The sequence below is a fragment of the Rutidosis leptorrhynchoides genome, chromosome 2 (genome assembly GCF_046630445.1).
Source record: "Rutidosis leptorrhynchoides isolate AG116_Rl617_1_P2 chromosome 2, CSIRO_AGI_Rlap_v1, whole genome shotgun sequence".
NCBI lineage: Eukaryota > Viridiplantae > Streptophyta > Magnoliopsida > Asterales > Asteraceae > Rutidosis > Rutidosis leptorrhynchoides.
In genome coordinates this window covers 644,840,001-644,857,348 of record NC_092334.1, presented here as the reverse complement: position 1 = coordinate 644,857,348, position 17,348 = coordinate 644,840,001, and the positions used below count along the sequence as shown (strand labels likewise).

Genomic DNA, 17,348 nt, shown 5'->3' with positions numbered 1-17,348 from the left:
TGTCTTTTGTCTTTTTAACAAATACATACGGTTTGTTGTGGTTATTGTTGTAGGTGAGGTGGTGTTGTTAGGTAGTTTATTCTGTTAGGATAGCTTGTTTCGTGTTTGTTGTGTTGCTTGTTTGTTGGCCGTGTTGCCTCTTGGTTCCATTTTTTTTCTTTCTTTTTTGCCTTGCAATGGCTCACGCCTAGATTGTAGTTAGTTTAGGTGCGGTTTGGTTGGTTTGGTTTGCTTTGTATGCGCGCCCTATGTATCTTGTGTTTAGGTCCTCATCTCTTGATGATTGGTCCATTTTGAATGTTATCGTCTTTTTAGCCCCGAAAAAAACAACACAAATTGTATTTTCCTGTCAATCCAAATTTCGCATCACAAACTCACAAAACGATTCGTGATTCAGACCTTTTCTCGAATTGGATCCTAAATTGATGGGTCAGTGGGAGCTTATCCATGTTGAACGCCTCTTGAGGGGCGTTGTAGCGATATAGAGTATGAAGATGACAACCAGATACCATTTTACCAATTACTGAACCCACCCATTTTGCCACCACACATCCCTCAAGCTATTACATATCTCTTGTCCAAAGTAAACACAATGGTCACTAAATAAAATGGTCAACTTCAGTGGCAGTTTTTTATTTGCTCAACTGTTCATCAGCAGCATTTGGTTCTGTCGTCCCACAGTTGCGTTTGCAAGTCAATACCAATCATACAAAGATTTAAACACATAGAATTAGCATATATTTATCATTTTTATTCTAGCCGCAAGCACCATTGCAAGTCGATACAAAAGATTAAACACAAAAGAGAAACCTTCAACACATGATATTGAAAAATTAGAGTTGAGTTTAATGGAAGGATAATTGAACCGAAAAACAAAAAGACGAGAGAATTACAACTTGCCACTAAAAAGTGCTTAGTTCCCAGAGATTTATATCATAATTTGCATCTAATGACTACTAACAATCAGATGTTAATCTTGCTTGAGAAAAGCAACAGAACAGGCGTTTCTCAAAGATGTGTCTTGTCAAGATCATCAAAATACGGATGCTCCATTGCCTTTTTAGCTGAAATCCGCTTTGATGGCTCATACTCAAACATTTGCTGCACAAATACATAACCAATCAAAAGATATTCTAGATTAATTCCATTATATTAACTTGAAAAACAAGATAAACTCATTATTTACCGAAAGGAGATCAAGGCCATTTGCATCCAAATTTGTGACAGAAGATGAAATCAGCTTAGGTTTCCATTGTGGGTACTCATGCCAGTCCTTTAGCTTGCTAACTCCTGGCCAAATTTCTTCATTAGGAGTACCTAACAACCTGAACACAAGCAATATAATAATCATTAAATCATGCAACAAACATCAAATAATATTCCCAATTTTGAGATAATAATACAAATTCAGACTTGAAAATGTGTAACAGCTGTTGTAGCTCAGAATCTCCAGCAAATATGGCTGCATTTGTGACTAGTTCAGCTACAAATTTTGACAAACAGTCAATCAGGTGATCAGTTCCTTATAACAAATGAAAAAACTATAAACGATAAACGATTATTAAATAACAAAATAACAATGTACAAGGAGACTTACCAAATATGCAGCCAACGGACCACATGTCAACAGACGTTGAGTAATGGGTAGCACCCAGAAGGACCTCAGGAGCCCTATACCAAAGGGTCAAAATCTGCAAACATAGAAGTTGTAACCAAACTGTCAATTAAGTGCTTAAGAAATTATGAAACTTAACTAATTTGTCACTTGAAACAGGCTTAATACCTCATGTGTATACTTCTTAATTGGTAAAGTAAAGGCTCGGGCAAGTCCAAGATCAGCTATTTTTAGCATCAATGTCTTTCGATCCAGTAACAGATTGTGGGGTTTAAGATCCCTGGATCAAATAAGCAAAGTAATTAATAATTTAATACCAAAATGATATTGGAATTTTAAAATTTTTTAACAAATGGAGAACAAGTGATACCTGTGTAAGACACCATGAGCATGACAGAAAGCAACACCTTTGCAAAGCTGATACATCAAGCTCTACAACAAGCACAAAAAAAACAATTTTGATATTTATGTACAAATGTAGTATGAAGTTAATTATGAATATGGTGTACCTTGACAATTTGAGGTGGAATGTTATCACCGGTTTGGCGATACGATCTGATGAATTTCTTCACATCAGTCTCCATGTACTCGAACACTAAGTAAAGGACCGTATTTCCGCTTTTGTTCACTCCTTGCTTCACATCCATCAACCTGTTTGGTGTCAATGATTGTAGTTAGATGCATAACTAGTTGATACCAATGTTAGGTACATTTTTCAGATCACAGGCAAAAAATTCAAACATATACCTAAAAACCCTAGTCATCCTTATAGAAGCACATTAGTACATTACTGAGATAAATCACGATTTAGACTGCTATATAACCTAATTAAAGTGTCATTATGACCTAAAATCGTTACAATTTGATAGAAGATTCACAAATCATATCAAAGCGATTTAAATCAACTGATCCAGAAGAACATCTGATAACGGGCTAATTGAAACCCTAGCAAGGCGATCTCAAATTATGAATTGAAAAAATATGTTAGACAAATGGTAACCCTAGAAATCACAAATTAACCAGAAAAAATAAGCATATTAATCCAGAAATTCCTAATTAAACAGAAAATATAATCTAAATCGATATAATCTATAATCGATGATAATAGTTAAAAAAAAAAAAAACAATCAAGTCAAACTAATTAAAATTAACAGATCTGATATTAGATCGAACAGATTAAAAAAAGATTCAACAAACCCTAATTAAAGTGATAATAAGAAGTAATTAGGTACAGAGAGATAAATTGACATACTTAACAACATGAGGATCACGTGAAAGCATTCGTAAGATTGAGATCTCACGAAGAGTAGTCGGTGGAACGCCTTCTTCATCTTCATGAAGTTTTGTTTTTTTCAGAGCAACGATTTTGCCGGTGGCTTTCTCTCTGGCTTTGTAGACTTTACCGTAGGTTCCTTCACCGACTTTCTCGAGTTTCTCGAAGGCTTCCATTGCTGTTTTAGTTGATTCCATTTCTGTATCTTGAATTTCGCTAAAAAATGTTATCAGTGTTTGAAATGATGAAGATGAAGATGAAGATGAAGAATGAAAGAAAGGGGAAGATTGGGTATTATATAACCGTTTGGGACAACGCTCTCTTTGTGTAACGGAAACTATCTTTTGAATTTCAAATTTAGAATTTAGATATTTTCTCTTTTGTATTTTATTTTATTTTATTTTATTTTATTTTACTACACTTTCTCTAAAGTGGCATGTGAAAGCATATGTGCTATACCTGTTTTATTTTACTACACTTTCTCTAAAGTGGCATGTGAAAGCATATATTTTTTTATTTTATTTTACTACACGTTCGTTCGAATATTACGTTTGACTTTATTGATCAACATAATTAGGATTACAATTACAATGACAATGACAATGTACAGAAACAATAATTATATAATTATAATTATAAAGAGTAATAATACGACAGGTATTTATTTTGTGATGGACGGATAATTCATGAGATTTTACTCATGAGTATGGATATGTTGGAGGTTTTATTGAAATTTCGTGTAGGGTAAAATAATTGATAGCCGGATAAATTACTGAATCGTGGTATCACTTTCCGAAAGTAATTATTCGACCCTTATTGCCTGGGTTACACGAATATCATTTTGGGATAAGACAGAGATTAGTTCTTGTTATTGGCAGTAAACAAGAACTCTTTTGCATAAGAGTATTAAGGTGTTTTTCGTATATCTTATTCTCATAAATGATAGTCCTTATTTATAGGCACCCAAAAATAAGTATTATTCCACGATGGAGATGTTTCACTAACTAATTTCGTTTTCAAATCTAAAACAAATCCTTTACATAAAGTTGTTTGTTTTATTTCCAACAACCAAATCAATGAAATCGTTTTCAAATCTAAACAAATCCTTTACATAAAGTTGTTTGTTTTATTTCCAACAACCAAATCAAGGAAATCGTTTTCAAATCTAAAACAAATCATTTACATAAAGTTGTTTGTTTTATTTCCAACAACCAAATCTAGGAAATCGTTTTCAAATCTAAAACAAATCCTTTACATAAAGTTGTTTGTTTTATTTCCACGATGGAGATGTTTCACCTAGTGCAGGAATAATACTTCCGTAATCAATCAAATTTGTGATAATGGAAAACCACTTTCGGGTCCGGACAATCTATCACTTAATGGGTGTACACTCCGTACCTCCTAACCCGTTTACAAGTGTAGATTAAATCCCTCAATTACACTAAATTTCCAACAATCCTCCCCAATTTAGTGCAATTCGTTTCATGAGAATTAAACAAATTAAAACAAAAACTTATGCATAAATGAAAATATCTTGAAGATTGAATTTTCACCTTAGTACATTACACATTCCAAATATTCGAGAATCGGGGTGTTCTAAGAATTGAACCCTTCAACCCATTTGAATAACTGAAAATAACATACACATAAGTTTTCAAATACTCTAAAGCTATCCTGACACTTTACAAGCCATGTGTCCATATCCATTCATGAATGTATCTAAAGCAAAAGTCCAAGCTTTGTTGAAGCGGCAAAACTTCACATTTACATAGGTAGTTCATTTCAGTCATGCACCTGCTATTGCAATTTTTCAAATAAACCATTAAGAAGCTAAACTTCATCCTCACCTTCAACAGGTCCGAGTACATACCTTACCTTGGGATGATACAAAATTTTGTACTCCAAATTTCTAAGTATAAGCCTTCCACATTGAATTCAACTTCTAATTTTCATCAGAAGGAAATTGGGTATCTTATAATTAGAAATTTATGTGGACTTTAAACCCATCCCCACAGCAGACTTGTTCACCAAGTCTCTTGCCAATCCCTTCGTCAAGTGATCAGCTAAATTCTGTTGTGACCTCACGAACACTATATAAATCACCCCATTCATGATAAGTTCACGAATCATGCTATGTCTGACACCTAAGTGTCTAGACTTTCCATTGTACATCTGGCTATAAGCCTTTGCCAATGTCGCAGCACTATCACAATGGATAGACATGGGTGCTATAGGTTTAGGCCATAATGGTATCTCATGGATCAAGTTTCTAAGCCATTCTGCTTCTTTACCAGCAGCAGCTAAAGCAACAAACTCAGATTCCATCGTTGAGTTGGTAATACATGTCTGCTACTTAGAAGCCCATGAAATAGCACCTCCCCCAAGCAAGAACACCCAACCACTCGTTAAAGAATGATCTTCAATATTGGTTATCCAACTCGCATCAGAATATCCTTCTATTACCGAAGGAAACCCATTATAAGATAAACTATAGTCCATAGTTTTCTTCAAGTACTTCAGTACCCGCCTAATTGCTTGCCAGTGATGAGTACTAGGATTACTAGTATATCTACTCAGTTTTCCCCCAGCAAAAGCAATATCCGGCCTTGTACAAGTCATGGCGTACATCAAACAGTCAATCACCTGAGAATACTCAAGTTGTGATACAGCTTCACCTTGATTAGGCATAAGCTTCTCACTTGGATCAGCAGGGGTACTCACAAGATTACATTCAAAGCAATTGAACTTTTTCAACACCTTCTCAATATAATGAGATTGACAAATCGAAATTCCTTTGCTTTCACGTTTGATCCTAATGCCAAGGATAACGTCAGCCTCCCCCATATCTTTCATGGAGAATTTTGATGACAAAAATTCTTTTGTTAAATCAACCTGGCTTTGGTCAGTCCCAAAGATTAACATGTCATCAACATATAGAAAAATTATAACTCCTTTACCAGAATCATCAAATTTACTATATACACATTTATCTGCTTGGTTTAATTTAAAACCACTAGATAAAATTACTTCATCAAACTTTTGATGCCATTGCTTAGGTGCTTGTTTCAAACCATATAAGGATTTCACAAGTTTACACACCTTGCCTTCATTTCCTGGCATGACAAAGCCCTGAGGTTGGTTCATATAAACCTCCTCATCCAATTCACCATTCAAGAATGCTGTCTTCACATCCATCTGGTGAATAACTAGATTGTGAATCGTAGCCAAAGCAATCAGTAGTCTAATGGTAGTGATACGTGCCACGGGAGCATAAGTATCAAAATAGTCAATTCCAGACTTTTGTCTAAAGCCTTGAATGACTAACTTTGCCTTGAACTTTTCAATAGTTCCATCCACCTTCATCTTCTTTTTGAAAATCCATTTGCAACCCAATGGTTTGCAACCAGGAGGTAGATCAGCTAACACCCAAGTGTTATTGCCCATGATAGAATCTATCTCATCATTAATTGCCTCTTTCCAGAATGCAACATCCTGAGACCTCATTGCTTCATCATATGTTTTAGGATCATCATCAACATTGAAACAATACGAATATTGGGTAGAAACATCATCCCTAGAACCTTCAACTAAGTATAGTTGAAAATCTGGTCCAAATGATTTAGGTTTCCTTTTTCTTTTGCTTTTTCGAAGCTCAAGTGACTGATCAACAGCCTTTTCAGAGACTTCATCATTACAATCCTTACTGATTCCATTGTTACTTGGAATCATATCCTTTGGTCTAGGTATAGATGAAAATCGATTTTCTTCAAAGATTGCATCCCTTGAATCAATCACAGAATTGATTGAGACAAACTCATTAGGCTCTATTACATAGAACCTATATGCCTTGGAATGTTCAACATATCCAACAAATATGCAATCTATACCTCTTTCACCTAAACTTTTCTTCTTGGGATCAGGTAGTCTTACAACCGCCCTACAGCCCCATACCCGAAGATAATTCAAGTTAGGTTTCCTTTTATTCCAAAGTTCATAAGGTGTAATCTTGTTTCTTTTGTTAGGAACTCTATTAAGCAAATAACAAGCTGTTAACATAGCTTCCCCCCAAAATCCTTCACTTAAACCCGAATAGGATAACATGGAATTAACCATTTCCTTAAGGACCCTATTCTTCCTTTCAGATATACCATTTTGTTGTGGAGTATAAGGAGCTGTGGTCTCATGGATAATACCAACGGATTGGAAATACGATTGGTCAATGTATTCACCTCCCCTATCTGTTCTAAGTCTTTTAATCAAAGCCTTTTGTTGTAATTCTACTTCAGTTTTAAATATTTTAAATTTATCTAATGCTTCATCCTTAGTATGTAACAAATAAACATAGCAAAATCTAGAAGCATCATCAATAAAAGTCACAAAATATTTCTTGTTCCCTAAAGTAGGAGTAGCATGCAAATCACATAAATCACTATGTATTAATTCCAAAATTTCAGTATCACAATGTACATTTTGAAATGGTTTCTTAGTGATCTTTGTTAACATACACGTTTTACACTTTTCATTGTTCATGTCAAAAACCGGTATTAATCCATCTTTAGACATATCTTGCATTCTTTTAAAGTGTATATGTCCTAGTCTAGCATGCCAAAGTGTAGAATTATTTATGCTAGAAGTAGATATAAAAGCAAAATTAACATTCAAGTGATTAATGTTAAGTCTAAATATTCTATTGCATAAATAACCAAAACCAACAAACATACCATGTTTTGACAAAACAAACTTATCAGATTCAATCACTTGTTTATAACCACAACAATTTAACACACTACTGGAAACCAAATTTTTTCTTATTTGTGGTACATGCAAAACATCAAACAAACAAATAGTTTTTCCAGAACTAAAACACAAATCCACACTTCCACGTCCATGAACAGAGGCTGTTGACTCATTTCCCATATGAAGAATTGATCCATCAGTCACGGACTCGTAAGTCTTGAACCAAAATCTATCCTTGCATACATGGGTGGTGGCTCCCGAGTCAACCCACCACGCGACATCATCATCCTGCACAAAATAAGCCTCAGATATATATGAAACATAATAATTCTCATTTGAATTATTAAATATATTCTGACCTTTCGAGTTGTGGTTGTTTAAACCATTTCCCGAACCGCTTGTGCTAGATCCTTTGGCATTATTATTACCAAAAATAACCTTGCAATCCTTTTTCATGTGTCCAGTTTTACCACACTTCCAACAAGTCAATTTAGACTTCTTGTTCGGATTAGCCCTGTTATAACCTTGATGTTTACGTGTGCCCTTTTTGTCATTATTACTAGTGAACTTTTTATGTTCCACCATATTGACAACAGACGTACCAGCAACTTCGTTGCTCTTTGGCTTGTCATTATCCTGCAACCTGAGGGATTCCTCAATACGCAGATGACTACCCAACTCAACAAGAGTTAACTCCTCCTTCTTATGTTTCAAAGAATGTTTAAATTCTTTCCAAGATGGAGGTAGTTTATCAATTATGCTTGAGACTTGAATAGACTCATCCATGTTCATCTTATGTTGTGTGAATTGACCAAGTATACGAATGAGCTCATTGTATTGTTCCAAGACCGGTCTAGAATCGACCATCTTGTAATTATTAAAATTACTCACAAGGAACTTTTTACTAGAAGCATCCTCAGACATATACTTGGTTTCTAAACAGTCCCATAGTTCTTTAGAAGATTCAACATTTAGGTAAATATCAAAAAGGGAATCAGCCATACCATTGAGGATTAAACCTCTAGCGATGTAGTCATCGTTCTCCCACTTGCACCTTTTCCGAATTTGTTCAATAGTGGCATCATCACCATGATCTTCAGGAATTGGTGTGCTGAGTACGTACACCACACTCATGCTGCTCAGAAAGAAGTGCATCTTCTTTTGCCATCTCCTAAAATCAATTCCCTCAAACTTATCAAGTTTGGAGAAATTCGCCGTCATGTGTTTCATCGTAGCCGCCATCGATTATAACGAATAATTACTTTCGATTGTTGGAGGTTTTATTGAAATTTCGTGTAGGGTAAAATAATCGATAGCCGGATAAATCACTGAATCGTGGTATCACTTTCCGAAAGTAATTATTCGACCCTTATTGCCTGAGTTACACGAATATCACTTTGGGATAAGACAGAGATTAGTTCTTGTTATTGGCAGTAAACAAGAACTCTTTTGCATAAGAGTATTAAGGTGTTTTTCGTATATCTTATTCTCATAAATGATAGTCCTTATTTATAGGCACCCAAAAATAAGTATTATTTCACGATGGAGATGTTTCACTAACTAATTTCGTTTTCAAATCTAAAACAAATCCTTTACATAAAGTTGTTTGTTTTATTTCCAACAACCAAATCAAGGAAATCGTTTTCAAATCTAAACAAATCCTTTACATAAAGTTGTTTGTTTTATTTCCAACAACCAAATCAAGGAAATCGTTTTCAAATCTAAAACAAATCATTTACATAAAGTTGTTTGTTTTATTTCCAACAACCAAATCTAGGAAATCGTTTTCAAATCTAAAACAAATCCTTTACATAAAGTTGTTTGTTTTATTTCCACGATGGAGATGTTTCACCTAGTGCAGGAATAATACTTCCGTAATCAATCAAATTTGTGATAATGGAAAACCACTTTCGGGTCCGGGCAATCTATCACTTAATGGGTGTACACTCCGTACCTCCTAACCCGTTTACAAGTGTAGATTAAATCCCTCAATTACACTAAATTTCCAACAGGATACGGGTAAAAAATTCTACTCGCCGACGAGTCACGAATGGGTTGCTAGTATACACTATTCGTCACGAGTCACGAATGGGTTGCTAGTATACACTATTCGTCACGGGTAAATATTCATGAGACTTATTATATTACTCTTAGATATACGCATAGATTTATATTATATATAAATTTTAAACTTGATATTATTTGTAATGGGAAAGTAAATTACGTTAAAATTATATTGGTAAATAATAAATAATTTAGTAATAATTTAGTAATTTCATGTCATTTTACATATATCTCTTAGCTTTTGTTATTGTGTTATCTTCTTTAGATTAGTTAAAATAGTATATTTCTATAATACACGGGTCACGGGTTTGGGCAAAAACTTTAACCATTAACGGGTACGCGACTCCGACATGTAAAGAAATTCATGGCAAGTGGGTTGCGGATGTAAAAGACCTGTGCTTGTCGCCAGTGAGTGTCATCATAATACATATTTTCATATTTGCCCATACACTTTTTCATCAATGTCCTACACACTATTATTGACATTGATATTATGAAGTAGGCCAGCTAATTAGAGGTGTAAATGAGCACCATGAATTTGATAGTGTCCGACCTCTAGAGCCTTAAATTTTTAGCTCGGTAATATTAAACAAAAGATACGTTGTGAATAAAGAAGCCATCAAGTTTTAAACAAGAATCTAACAAGTTTTGAGCATGAACCTAAGTGATATACCCAATCGGGGCGTCTTCGATACATGTGCAGAGTGTGCAACCGAACATGGCCCAAAAAATTTTAGGGGCCCAATATTTTGAAAAATAGTAGTTTGATTATAATAAAATGCCAATTATTTTTGAATAAATAGATTGTTACGCTTTTTTGAAAACTTATGTGTATTGATAATTTTATAATATTAGTTTTTTATATGTATCAAAAGATTTAATGTCTATAACTGGGGCTCATATTTAGGTCTCGATCAGGGCCCTCAAAATCGTTGAGACGGCCATGCCAATCTGGTACATAAGACTCGAGTTTTCACTCTTTATATCAATACTACTAGTGAACAAGTTGCACAATAGAGTTGATTCATAATATAAGAAATGTTTTTATTTTTATTACATGTACCATATTAATTGATCAAACATCAATTATCAATTATTTGATTCATTATCCAATATATATACCTTTGCGCAACCCGCATAAAAATTTACAAAATGACATTATTCGGATAGCCAGTTGTCTCTCGTTATTATGAAACTTACCCAAAGAGATCAAAGATTCGGACGCTCATTCAAATTGACAAAAAATAAGGTTAGATCGATTGAAGTTGGCAACAAAAGTCAACTTTAAATGTTGCCATTCGAAGAAGACGCCATAACGGAAAGTATATCTGTCACAGATGACATGGCACTTAAAGCAGCTTTCAAAATGTCTTGAGAACAGCCTGGTTTCACAATGCTTCGTACCTGCACAGATGCATTGGCTCAAACGGGTCAACTTTTGATACCATCTGGGTTAAACTGACCCATTTAACATCTTTATATAATTTACAAAAACTAAAAACTATACTATCAAAATACTCATCTCATATACAACCCAGAAGGATACGTACCTTATCAAGATACACGTTTAGTTGTTTTATACGACCCATGTAATCCAGGTCCTGAATGTACAAGCTGACAGTCCTAGATTCGGAACCTGGACCATCAAACTGAAGCGGGCCAGGGTTTATGTACGCATCATCCATCAAGAACTTTGTTGCATTTTCTCTAAGCTTCCTGCACTTATAATCAGTAGCCATCATCCATAAACACTTCTTAGAAAAAGGGATAATTTTTTTTTGAACGTCGGAAAAAAAACGTACTCGTATACTTTTCCTCTTAAATCGACGGTAGCAGGATGAACAACAGGCTTTCCAGTTATCATCGACCCAGAAGCGTGACCATAATCCTTTACGGCCATCATTGCCTACAAATTTCCAAATTAGTCAGACGCGTAACAAAGTTATCAGTCGTTTATTTCGAAGAATGCTGACTGGACACGCATATATTTAAAATAAATAAAAAAGGCATACAGTTATTGGAGCAGCACCGCAGCGCCAATTGTTTAAAGAATCCTTCAAATTAGTTACGGTGGCCATGTAACCATTAAGACCAGCAACCAGAATATGGTAACAAATATGTCCAAGAACCTACATTTTTTTAAATATCACAGTTAGGTAGACGCTACCTAATGTTTTAACATATGATATTTATATAAATTAGCTTAAAACGTACATAGGCGTAGTCACAGTCGAATTTTGAAGGTAGTGAACCTCGCGCTTGATAACCCATAAAGTGACAGATTGCAGTAAATTTCTTCCCTTTATATGTTCCTTTTTTCTGTTAAATTTAACATTATTAAGTTTTTGAAGATCTTGATTAATTAAAAATAATAGTAATAATTATATTCTACCAGTCGTTTGCTCATTTCCGCTTCCACAAGCACAGCAAGAAGCTTTTCTGTTTCTATCTGAGATTCAAAATTCAAATATTAATCAATGCTTGTGAAATTAAATTTAAAACCTTCCTATTATTAGATGGGTTGATTCAGGTCAAGTTTATCACTAATAGCTCAAACGGGTCAAATTCGCCCCTAGCCTGTGGCCTTCCTGATTTATATGCATAAAACCTATTAAACTGTTTTCTTCGGAAATTAGATATTTGATAACTATGTAATCATACTAAACACGCTTGGTAACGAAGAAAAGTCTGATTTTTTATGACAAAAGTGATTCGGTTCAACTTGACCCGCCCATTTTCCAACTCTACTTAATATGATTTTACAAGGGGCGTAAAAGTAAGTACCTGAGACAATTGTGCAGAGTCATCTGATTCAGGATAAAGAAGAAGCTGCGCAATTGAAACACATATAATTACATAAATTTGTTAATTAAGCCATACATACATACATACATACATACATACATAGGGTCCGTATGCAAAAATATGATAAAAACTGACCTCTTCTCTAATAAAAGGTGGCAAAAATTGAAATAACGCGGATGCCCAAGGAGACAGTTGTGATGATATTTTATTAGTGGGAACACCTTGTTGAAGAAATATACGAATTTCCTGAGAAAACACAAGATTTTGATGCCGTAGCATCAGGCATAATAACATCTTTTGATCTTTAAATTAAAAAATATAAAGATAAAGATGCTAGTCACCTGCAACAAGGCGTAAACTTCAGGAATGCTTTCTATTAGCCCTTCTGGAAGCAGAATGACACCATGGTACTTTTCTGTCCAAATAAATAATTTCCAAAGATAAGTTGATAATATAAACAGTAACCACTACACGGTACACCGATGATAGCTAGAGGTGACAAGATGGGTGGGCCAGGAAGGTTATCTTTTGGTACTAGTTGAAACATGTCGGAACGGGCTTGATTGACTAAAAAAATGCTGGTCCGAATAGTTTATGAGTTGTAAGTGTGTCCAATCTGATGACAATTTATGTATCATTTTAAGAATAGTTTTACTTTTCTATCAAAATGATTAAGGAGGTTTTTATGTACTGAAATTACGCTTTAGGCAAATTTCAACCGCTTCGAACTATTTGACCCATTTCCTTCTTAAGCTATTTTTTATACCCATATTCCCCATCAGAGATAATTAGCGAAATAGATAATTAAATAATAATAAAAACTCGATGTGGAAACACCGGACCGTTTTCTGCCCTGGCTTGCACGGCATCACATATTTGTTTTGTTAAGTCAAAGATGGTTAATTTTGAAGCAACAACTTCTTCACCAAGAATAACCTACAAACAAGACATACATGGTTAAACTTGGGATCAACAAGAAGAATATATAAAACGTGCACGTGAATACTATGATAAGAAAGAATGTGGCACCATGTTAGGATGTGACTGCAAAGCGCATTCCAAGGCAACATGAGATGCTTTCTGACCCATTATGCGAACAAAATAATAGTACTGCAAAAAAGAAAATCATTTACAATGGGTCAAATTGTTATATTCAAGCTAATAGGAAACGGGTCAAAAGTCACATAATATGTATATACAAATACAATAAGGTGCCATTAAAACAATTACAAAGAACTAAATGATTATTGTAGTAATATGTTTTATTATTATCATATATAAAACAAAAAATGTAACTCTTTACATCTAATAAAGAAAAGTGTATAATTTAACCCATTACCCAACCCATTTTACCATCTCTGGCTAAAATTAGAGTATCTAAGAGTCAATTAGTTGCTTCAATTATCTGGATTACCTTCTCAGCTGAAATAGCATCTGTGCAGAGGTTGCTGATGAGCTGAGAGTCAACCTAAACAATAAACCAATCAAGGCTTAGTATTTGGTAACAGTTTTATAGTTACATATTAATTGCTCAATAATTTGGATGTGCATGAAAAATTCGAAAAAGTATGATTTACATCAGACAATAAATTTCTTTAATGTATACGTGTAAAGCTGATTCAATAAGGACTAAAGAGTCAGCCCCTATATTTACAACAGTTAGTTATTCATATAAGTCGGTCAATATCATAAATGCACACCTTACAAACTGTATCAAAGCCAACATTAGCTTCAACAAACTGGTTTTTAAGATCTCCATTCAAGGTAACAGGTACTCCTACCACCTGCAAATAAATAAATATTTTCAAGTAAAACATATATCGTTACAATAAAGTACACTTAGCCACTTAGGCTTATGGCCACATTTATGTACCTTTGTAGAGCATTTTGCTTGAGAAAAAGTCTCAGCAAGACGGGCTGCATCTGTATTTGACGATACGCCTTGATTTGAAAACAAAACGCGATATTAATTAACTATAAAAAAACTAAAAGGTCAAAAAATGAACACTATCATGCAAATTTAGTTATTGCATACCTCCAACAATGACAAGGCCATCCAACTTCAGAGCCTTGCATGCTTTCAATGCAGAATTGACTTGTTCAGTTGTTCTAATTTGATCTTTTGTTCGACCCAATAGGTCGTAACCACCTAAACATAACTCAAACAGTCATTAATCAATATGACAGGTGGCATTGTATTCCATTAACTTATAAGTGGGTCGATTTTGACTTTGCTTTACTAGTTCGGCTCAAACGGTGTACCTCTAATGCATAAACCTATAAACGTCATTATGTTCCACAAACTAGACTACAATATTAAAAGTTCAGATAAAAAGTATTTTGGGTCATCGCAACATAGTCCGTGTCAAAAATCAGCTTTGTGAGCCGTTAACAACCCTGTCCAACTAGCCCATATTGCCACCTGTGACCTGTAGTTAACTTACTTCGTAAAGGAAATGAATAAACCAGTCATACATCTTTTTTCTTGAAAAATACCTTGGTTTTTGTAGGTAGCAAGAACATCGTCTGTGATTTCAAGTGTCCGTTGAGCAAATAAACCTTCGGAACCACCTGGTGACATCCAAAAAAAAAGAATTATTTTTATGATTTCTTAGGTTACCTTCAATCATGAGACTATTATATATTCACAAGCATAAAACGAAAACAAACATTATTTACCGAGAAATCCAAGTAAAATACTTTCGGAGTTGTGAAATTTAAGAGCTTCATGTAGGCCCCACACAACATTATGTCCTCCAGGAGATTGTCTCCCACAGAAAACCAATCCAACTCTGAATAAAAATGATAATCAACAACAGTTTATTGGTACAAACAAAAAATTGAAAATGTAACATTTAGAAAATTGTGTGCAACTTTCAGCCTATTTAGAAGTTACACTTTCTTCCTTCAGCTATATTCTATAACTTGACCCATTTGAATATTAACGCCACCCAAATCGACACATGTTACATAAAAGACTATACCAAACAACGATTACATTCATGAAAGTGGTTAACTTGAAATAATAATTCATACCTGATTGCAGGATGATGAGTAATAATATGTGCATCAGGTACATTGGACGTAGCTCGAAGAAAATGAGCCAATGGTTGACCATAAGTGTGAGGAAAAGATTGACTTATCGCACTAGCACCTGCGGAATCCACTACCGTAGTTGCATCACCATACTCTACTCGCACAGTAGTTCCCTAATAAAGACCAAACCCAAATAAATTTTGCTCAAAACCGTAGCATATCGTTAAAGTCATATTCCATAATAAACAGCTTAAATGAACTGCAAAACCGCATATTCGGCAGTTGAGTCACATAAAATTTTAAGGATTATAAATAGTTGACTAACAAGACCCCTGTGCTATACCAATATCAAATATCATAATCATCTTACTTCTAGTGGTTGTTTACACTAATTATACAAGATCCAGTGCAGAGCAACTAGGTTATCCGCCCCGATGACCGAATATTTTGAGCGTATATATGTGTTAAAGTTCGATGTGTTAAGTTAGTATAATGTACTTTTAAATTAATTAACGTTTTTTTCCCCGTAAAAAATAATTCCTGAATCCGCCACTGTATACAACATACTTTCCATACACTGATTGAATACCTGTTTGTTTGACTTTCCGTTTTTGGACGGCCTAGATCAAACAGAATCATAGGAAGGATCACAATACATACACTTAGCCTTAAAATGAAGTCAATAATGTTTTTTTTTTTTTTTTTTTTTTTTTTTTTTTTTTTACAAATAGATCATACAAAACATGAAAAAGTGAATCACAAATATGTGCATGATAAAATATTTATACATATAGATATATTTAACATGTTGTACGAGGATGAAAGTGAACCTGAAGACAAGGAGGAAGCTGTGGTTTGTAAAGTGATCTAGCTTGTTGCAGATGAGATAGGTCTCTTGGAACTCCATAATCTGATTCCATTTCTTTTTTTTGTTTTATTTTACTTTTAATGCTTAGTATGCAGAAGCTATATATCTATATGACTATATGTATATGTTTGCTCTGTTTATACGCAGTTGTTTGTGGTTTGGTGACTAAAAGAAGAATATAATTAAACTGCAAACAACGGGGATGCGCCGTTGAATATGAAAATTATAAATTAATTAATTTTCTATAAGAAAAAAAGAACATACCCGTGGTTGCATACCTTTGTGTGATAATGACACCCCTTTATTTATATTAATTAATCATCATCTAATCGAATATATAAATATATATTCAGAAAACATAATACTACTTGACTGTCAGGTACACAACAACTTGAGTATAGAAGTTAACTAAAATTATAGATTTTGTTAAAAAAAATTAAACAACTCATACTAATTTTTAGAATTATGACACAATGATATAAAAGTGGAGGAGACGAATATTGCTAGTTTTACTCCTTTTTTCCAATTCAACATGCCATTATTATGAGTGACAACTAGTCTCCTATTATCTAGAAGCAAAAAGTCAATCTTACTTTTAAACAAGTTAGACTAATGAAGGAGAGTCTTCTTTTAAGCACTGTGAATAACTAAAGTTGGGTATGAACCATCTCCATTTGGTTGAGTGGTTAACGCCCTTCTGACTATTTGTGAGTTCTTGAGTTCGTGTGTTACTTGAAGATTTCATAACGTAATTTGCTTTGCAGATAGTTATGGAGTTTTCTGAAGGCATTGTTTTCTGAAGGCATTGTTGTCTGAGCATATCCTATGACAGTTGTTTAGAAGTGCTTCCAAAGGTGACTACACATAGAGCATCTGTCCATTAGCAGTTGTTTTGATTGGTTTGTTGTTTCTTTGGTTTGCTTCTTCTATAGGCAATGTCGGCGTTTGTA

The 17,348-nt window shown here is 34.2% G+C and overlaps 2 protein-coding genes across 2 annotated transcripts; both read right to left on the bottom strand.

Moving 5' to 3' along the window:
* Positions 1–780: 780 nt before the first annotated feature.
* On the bottom strand, positions 781–3,117 carry LOC139893751 (cyclin-dependent kinase B2-2-like). The gene is made up of 8 exons (XM_071876925.1): positions 2,868–3,117; positions 2,125–2,266; positions 1,986–2,047; positions 1,784–1,895; positions 1,598–1,691; positions 1,414–1,483; positions 1,187–1,325; positions 781–1,101 (listed from the first exon to the last, which is right to left on the bottom strand). Exons 1-8 carry the CDS (start codon positions 3,083–3,085, stop codon positions 1,009–1,011), a joined length of 930 nt encoding a protein of 309 aa, XP_071733026.1. The 5' UTR covers positions 3,086–3,117; the 3' UTR covers positions 781–1,008.
* Positions 3,118–10,718: 7,601 nt separating this feature from the next.
* LOC139893750 (pyrophosphate--fructose 6-phosphate 1-phosphotransferase subunit alpha-like) lies at positions 10,719–16,564 on the bottom strand. Its single transcript, XM_071876924.1, has 19 exons — positions 16,361–16,564; positions 15,531–15,703; positions 15,174–15,286; positions 14,991–15,065; positions 14,530–14,643; positions 14,368–14,435; positions 14,195–14,278; positions 13,909–13,962; positions 13,524–13,604; positions 13,337–13,430; positions 12,836–12,909; positions 12,630–12,740; positions 12,474–12,518; positions 12,082–12,138; positions 11,904–12,008; positions 11,702–11,818; positions 11,492–11,595; positions 11,240–11,405; positions 10,719–11,093 (listed from the first exon to the last, which is right to left on the bottom strand). Exons 1-19 carry the CDS (start codon positions 16,448–16,450, stop codon positions 10,974–10,976), a joined length of 1,845 nt encoding a protein of 614 aa, XP_071733025.1. The 5' UTR covers positions 16,451–16,564; the 3' UTR covers positions 10,719–10,973.
* Positions 16,565–17,348: the final 784 nt, after the last annotated feature.

Bases quoted from the DNA above. Each gene is read 5' to 3' on its own strand.
- LOC139893751 (XM_071876925.1), bottom strand. From the start codon at position 3,085: ATGGAATCAACTAAAACAGCAATGGAAGCCTTCGAGAAACTCGAGAAA. The intron at 1,896-1,985 runs GTATCACTTGTT...TATTTGATCCAG, and splicing joins GCTCATGGTGTCTTACACAG to GGATCTTAAACCCCACAATC. The intron at 1,326-1,413 runs GTCTGAATTTGT...GCTTGTGTTCAG, and splicing joins CAGCTGTTACACATTTTCAA to GTTGTTAGGTACTCCTAATG.
- LOC139893750 (XM_071876924.1), bottom strand. From the start codon at position 16,450: ATGGAATCAGATTATGGAGTTCCAAGAGACCTATCTCATCTGCAACAA. The intron at 15,066-15,173 runs GTAAATAATGTT...GGATGTCACCAG, and splicing joins TATTTTACTTGGATTTCTCG to GTGGTTCCGAAGGTTTATTT. The intron at 12,009-12,081 runs GTAGAATATAAT...TAAATTTAACAG, and splicing joins CGGAAATGAGCAAACGACTG to AAAAAAGGAACATATAAAGG.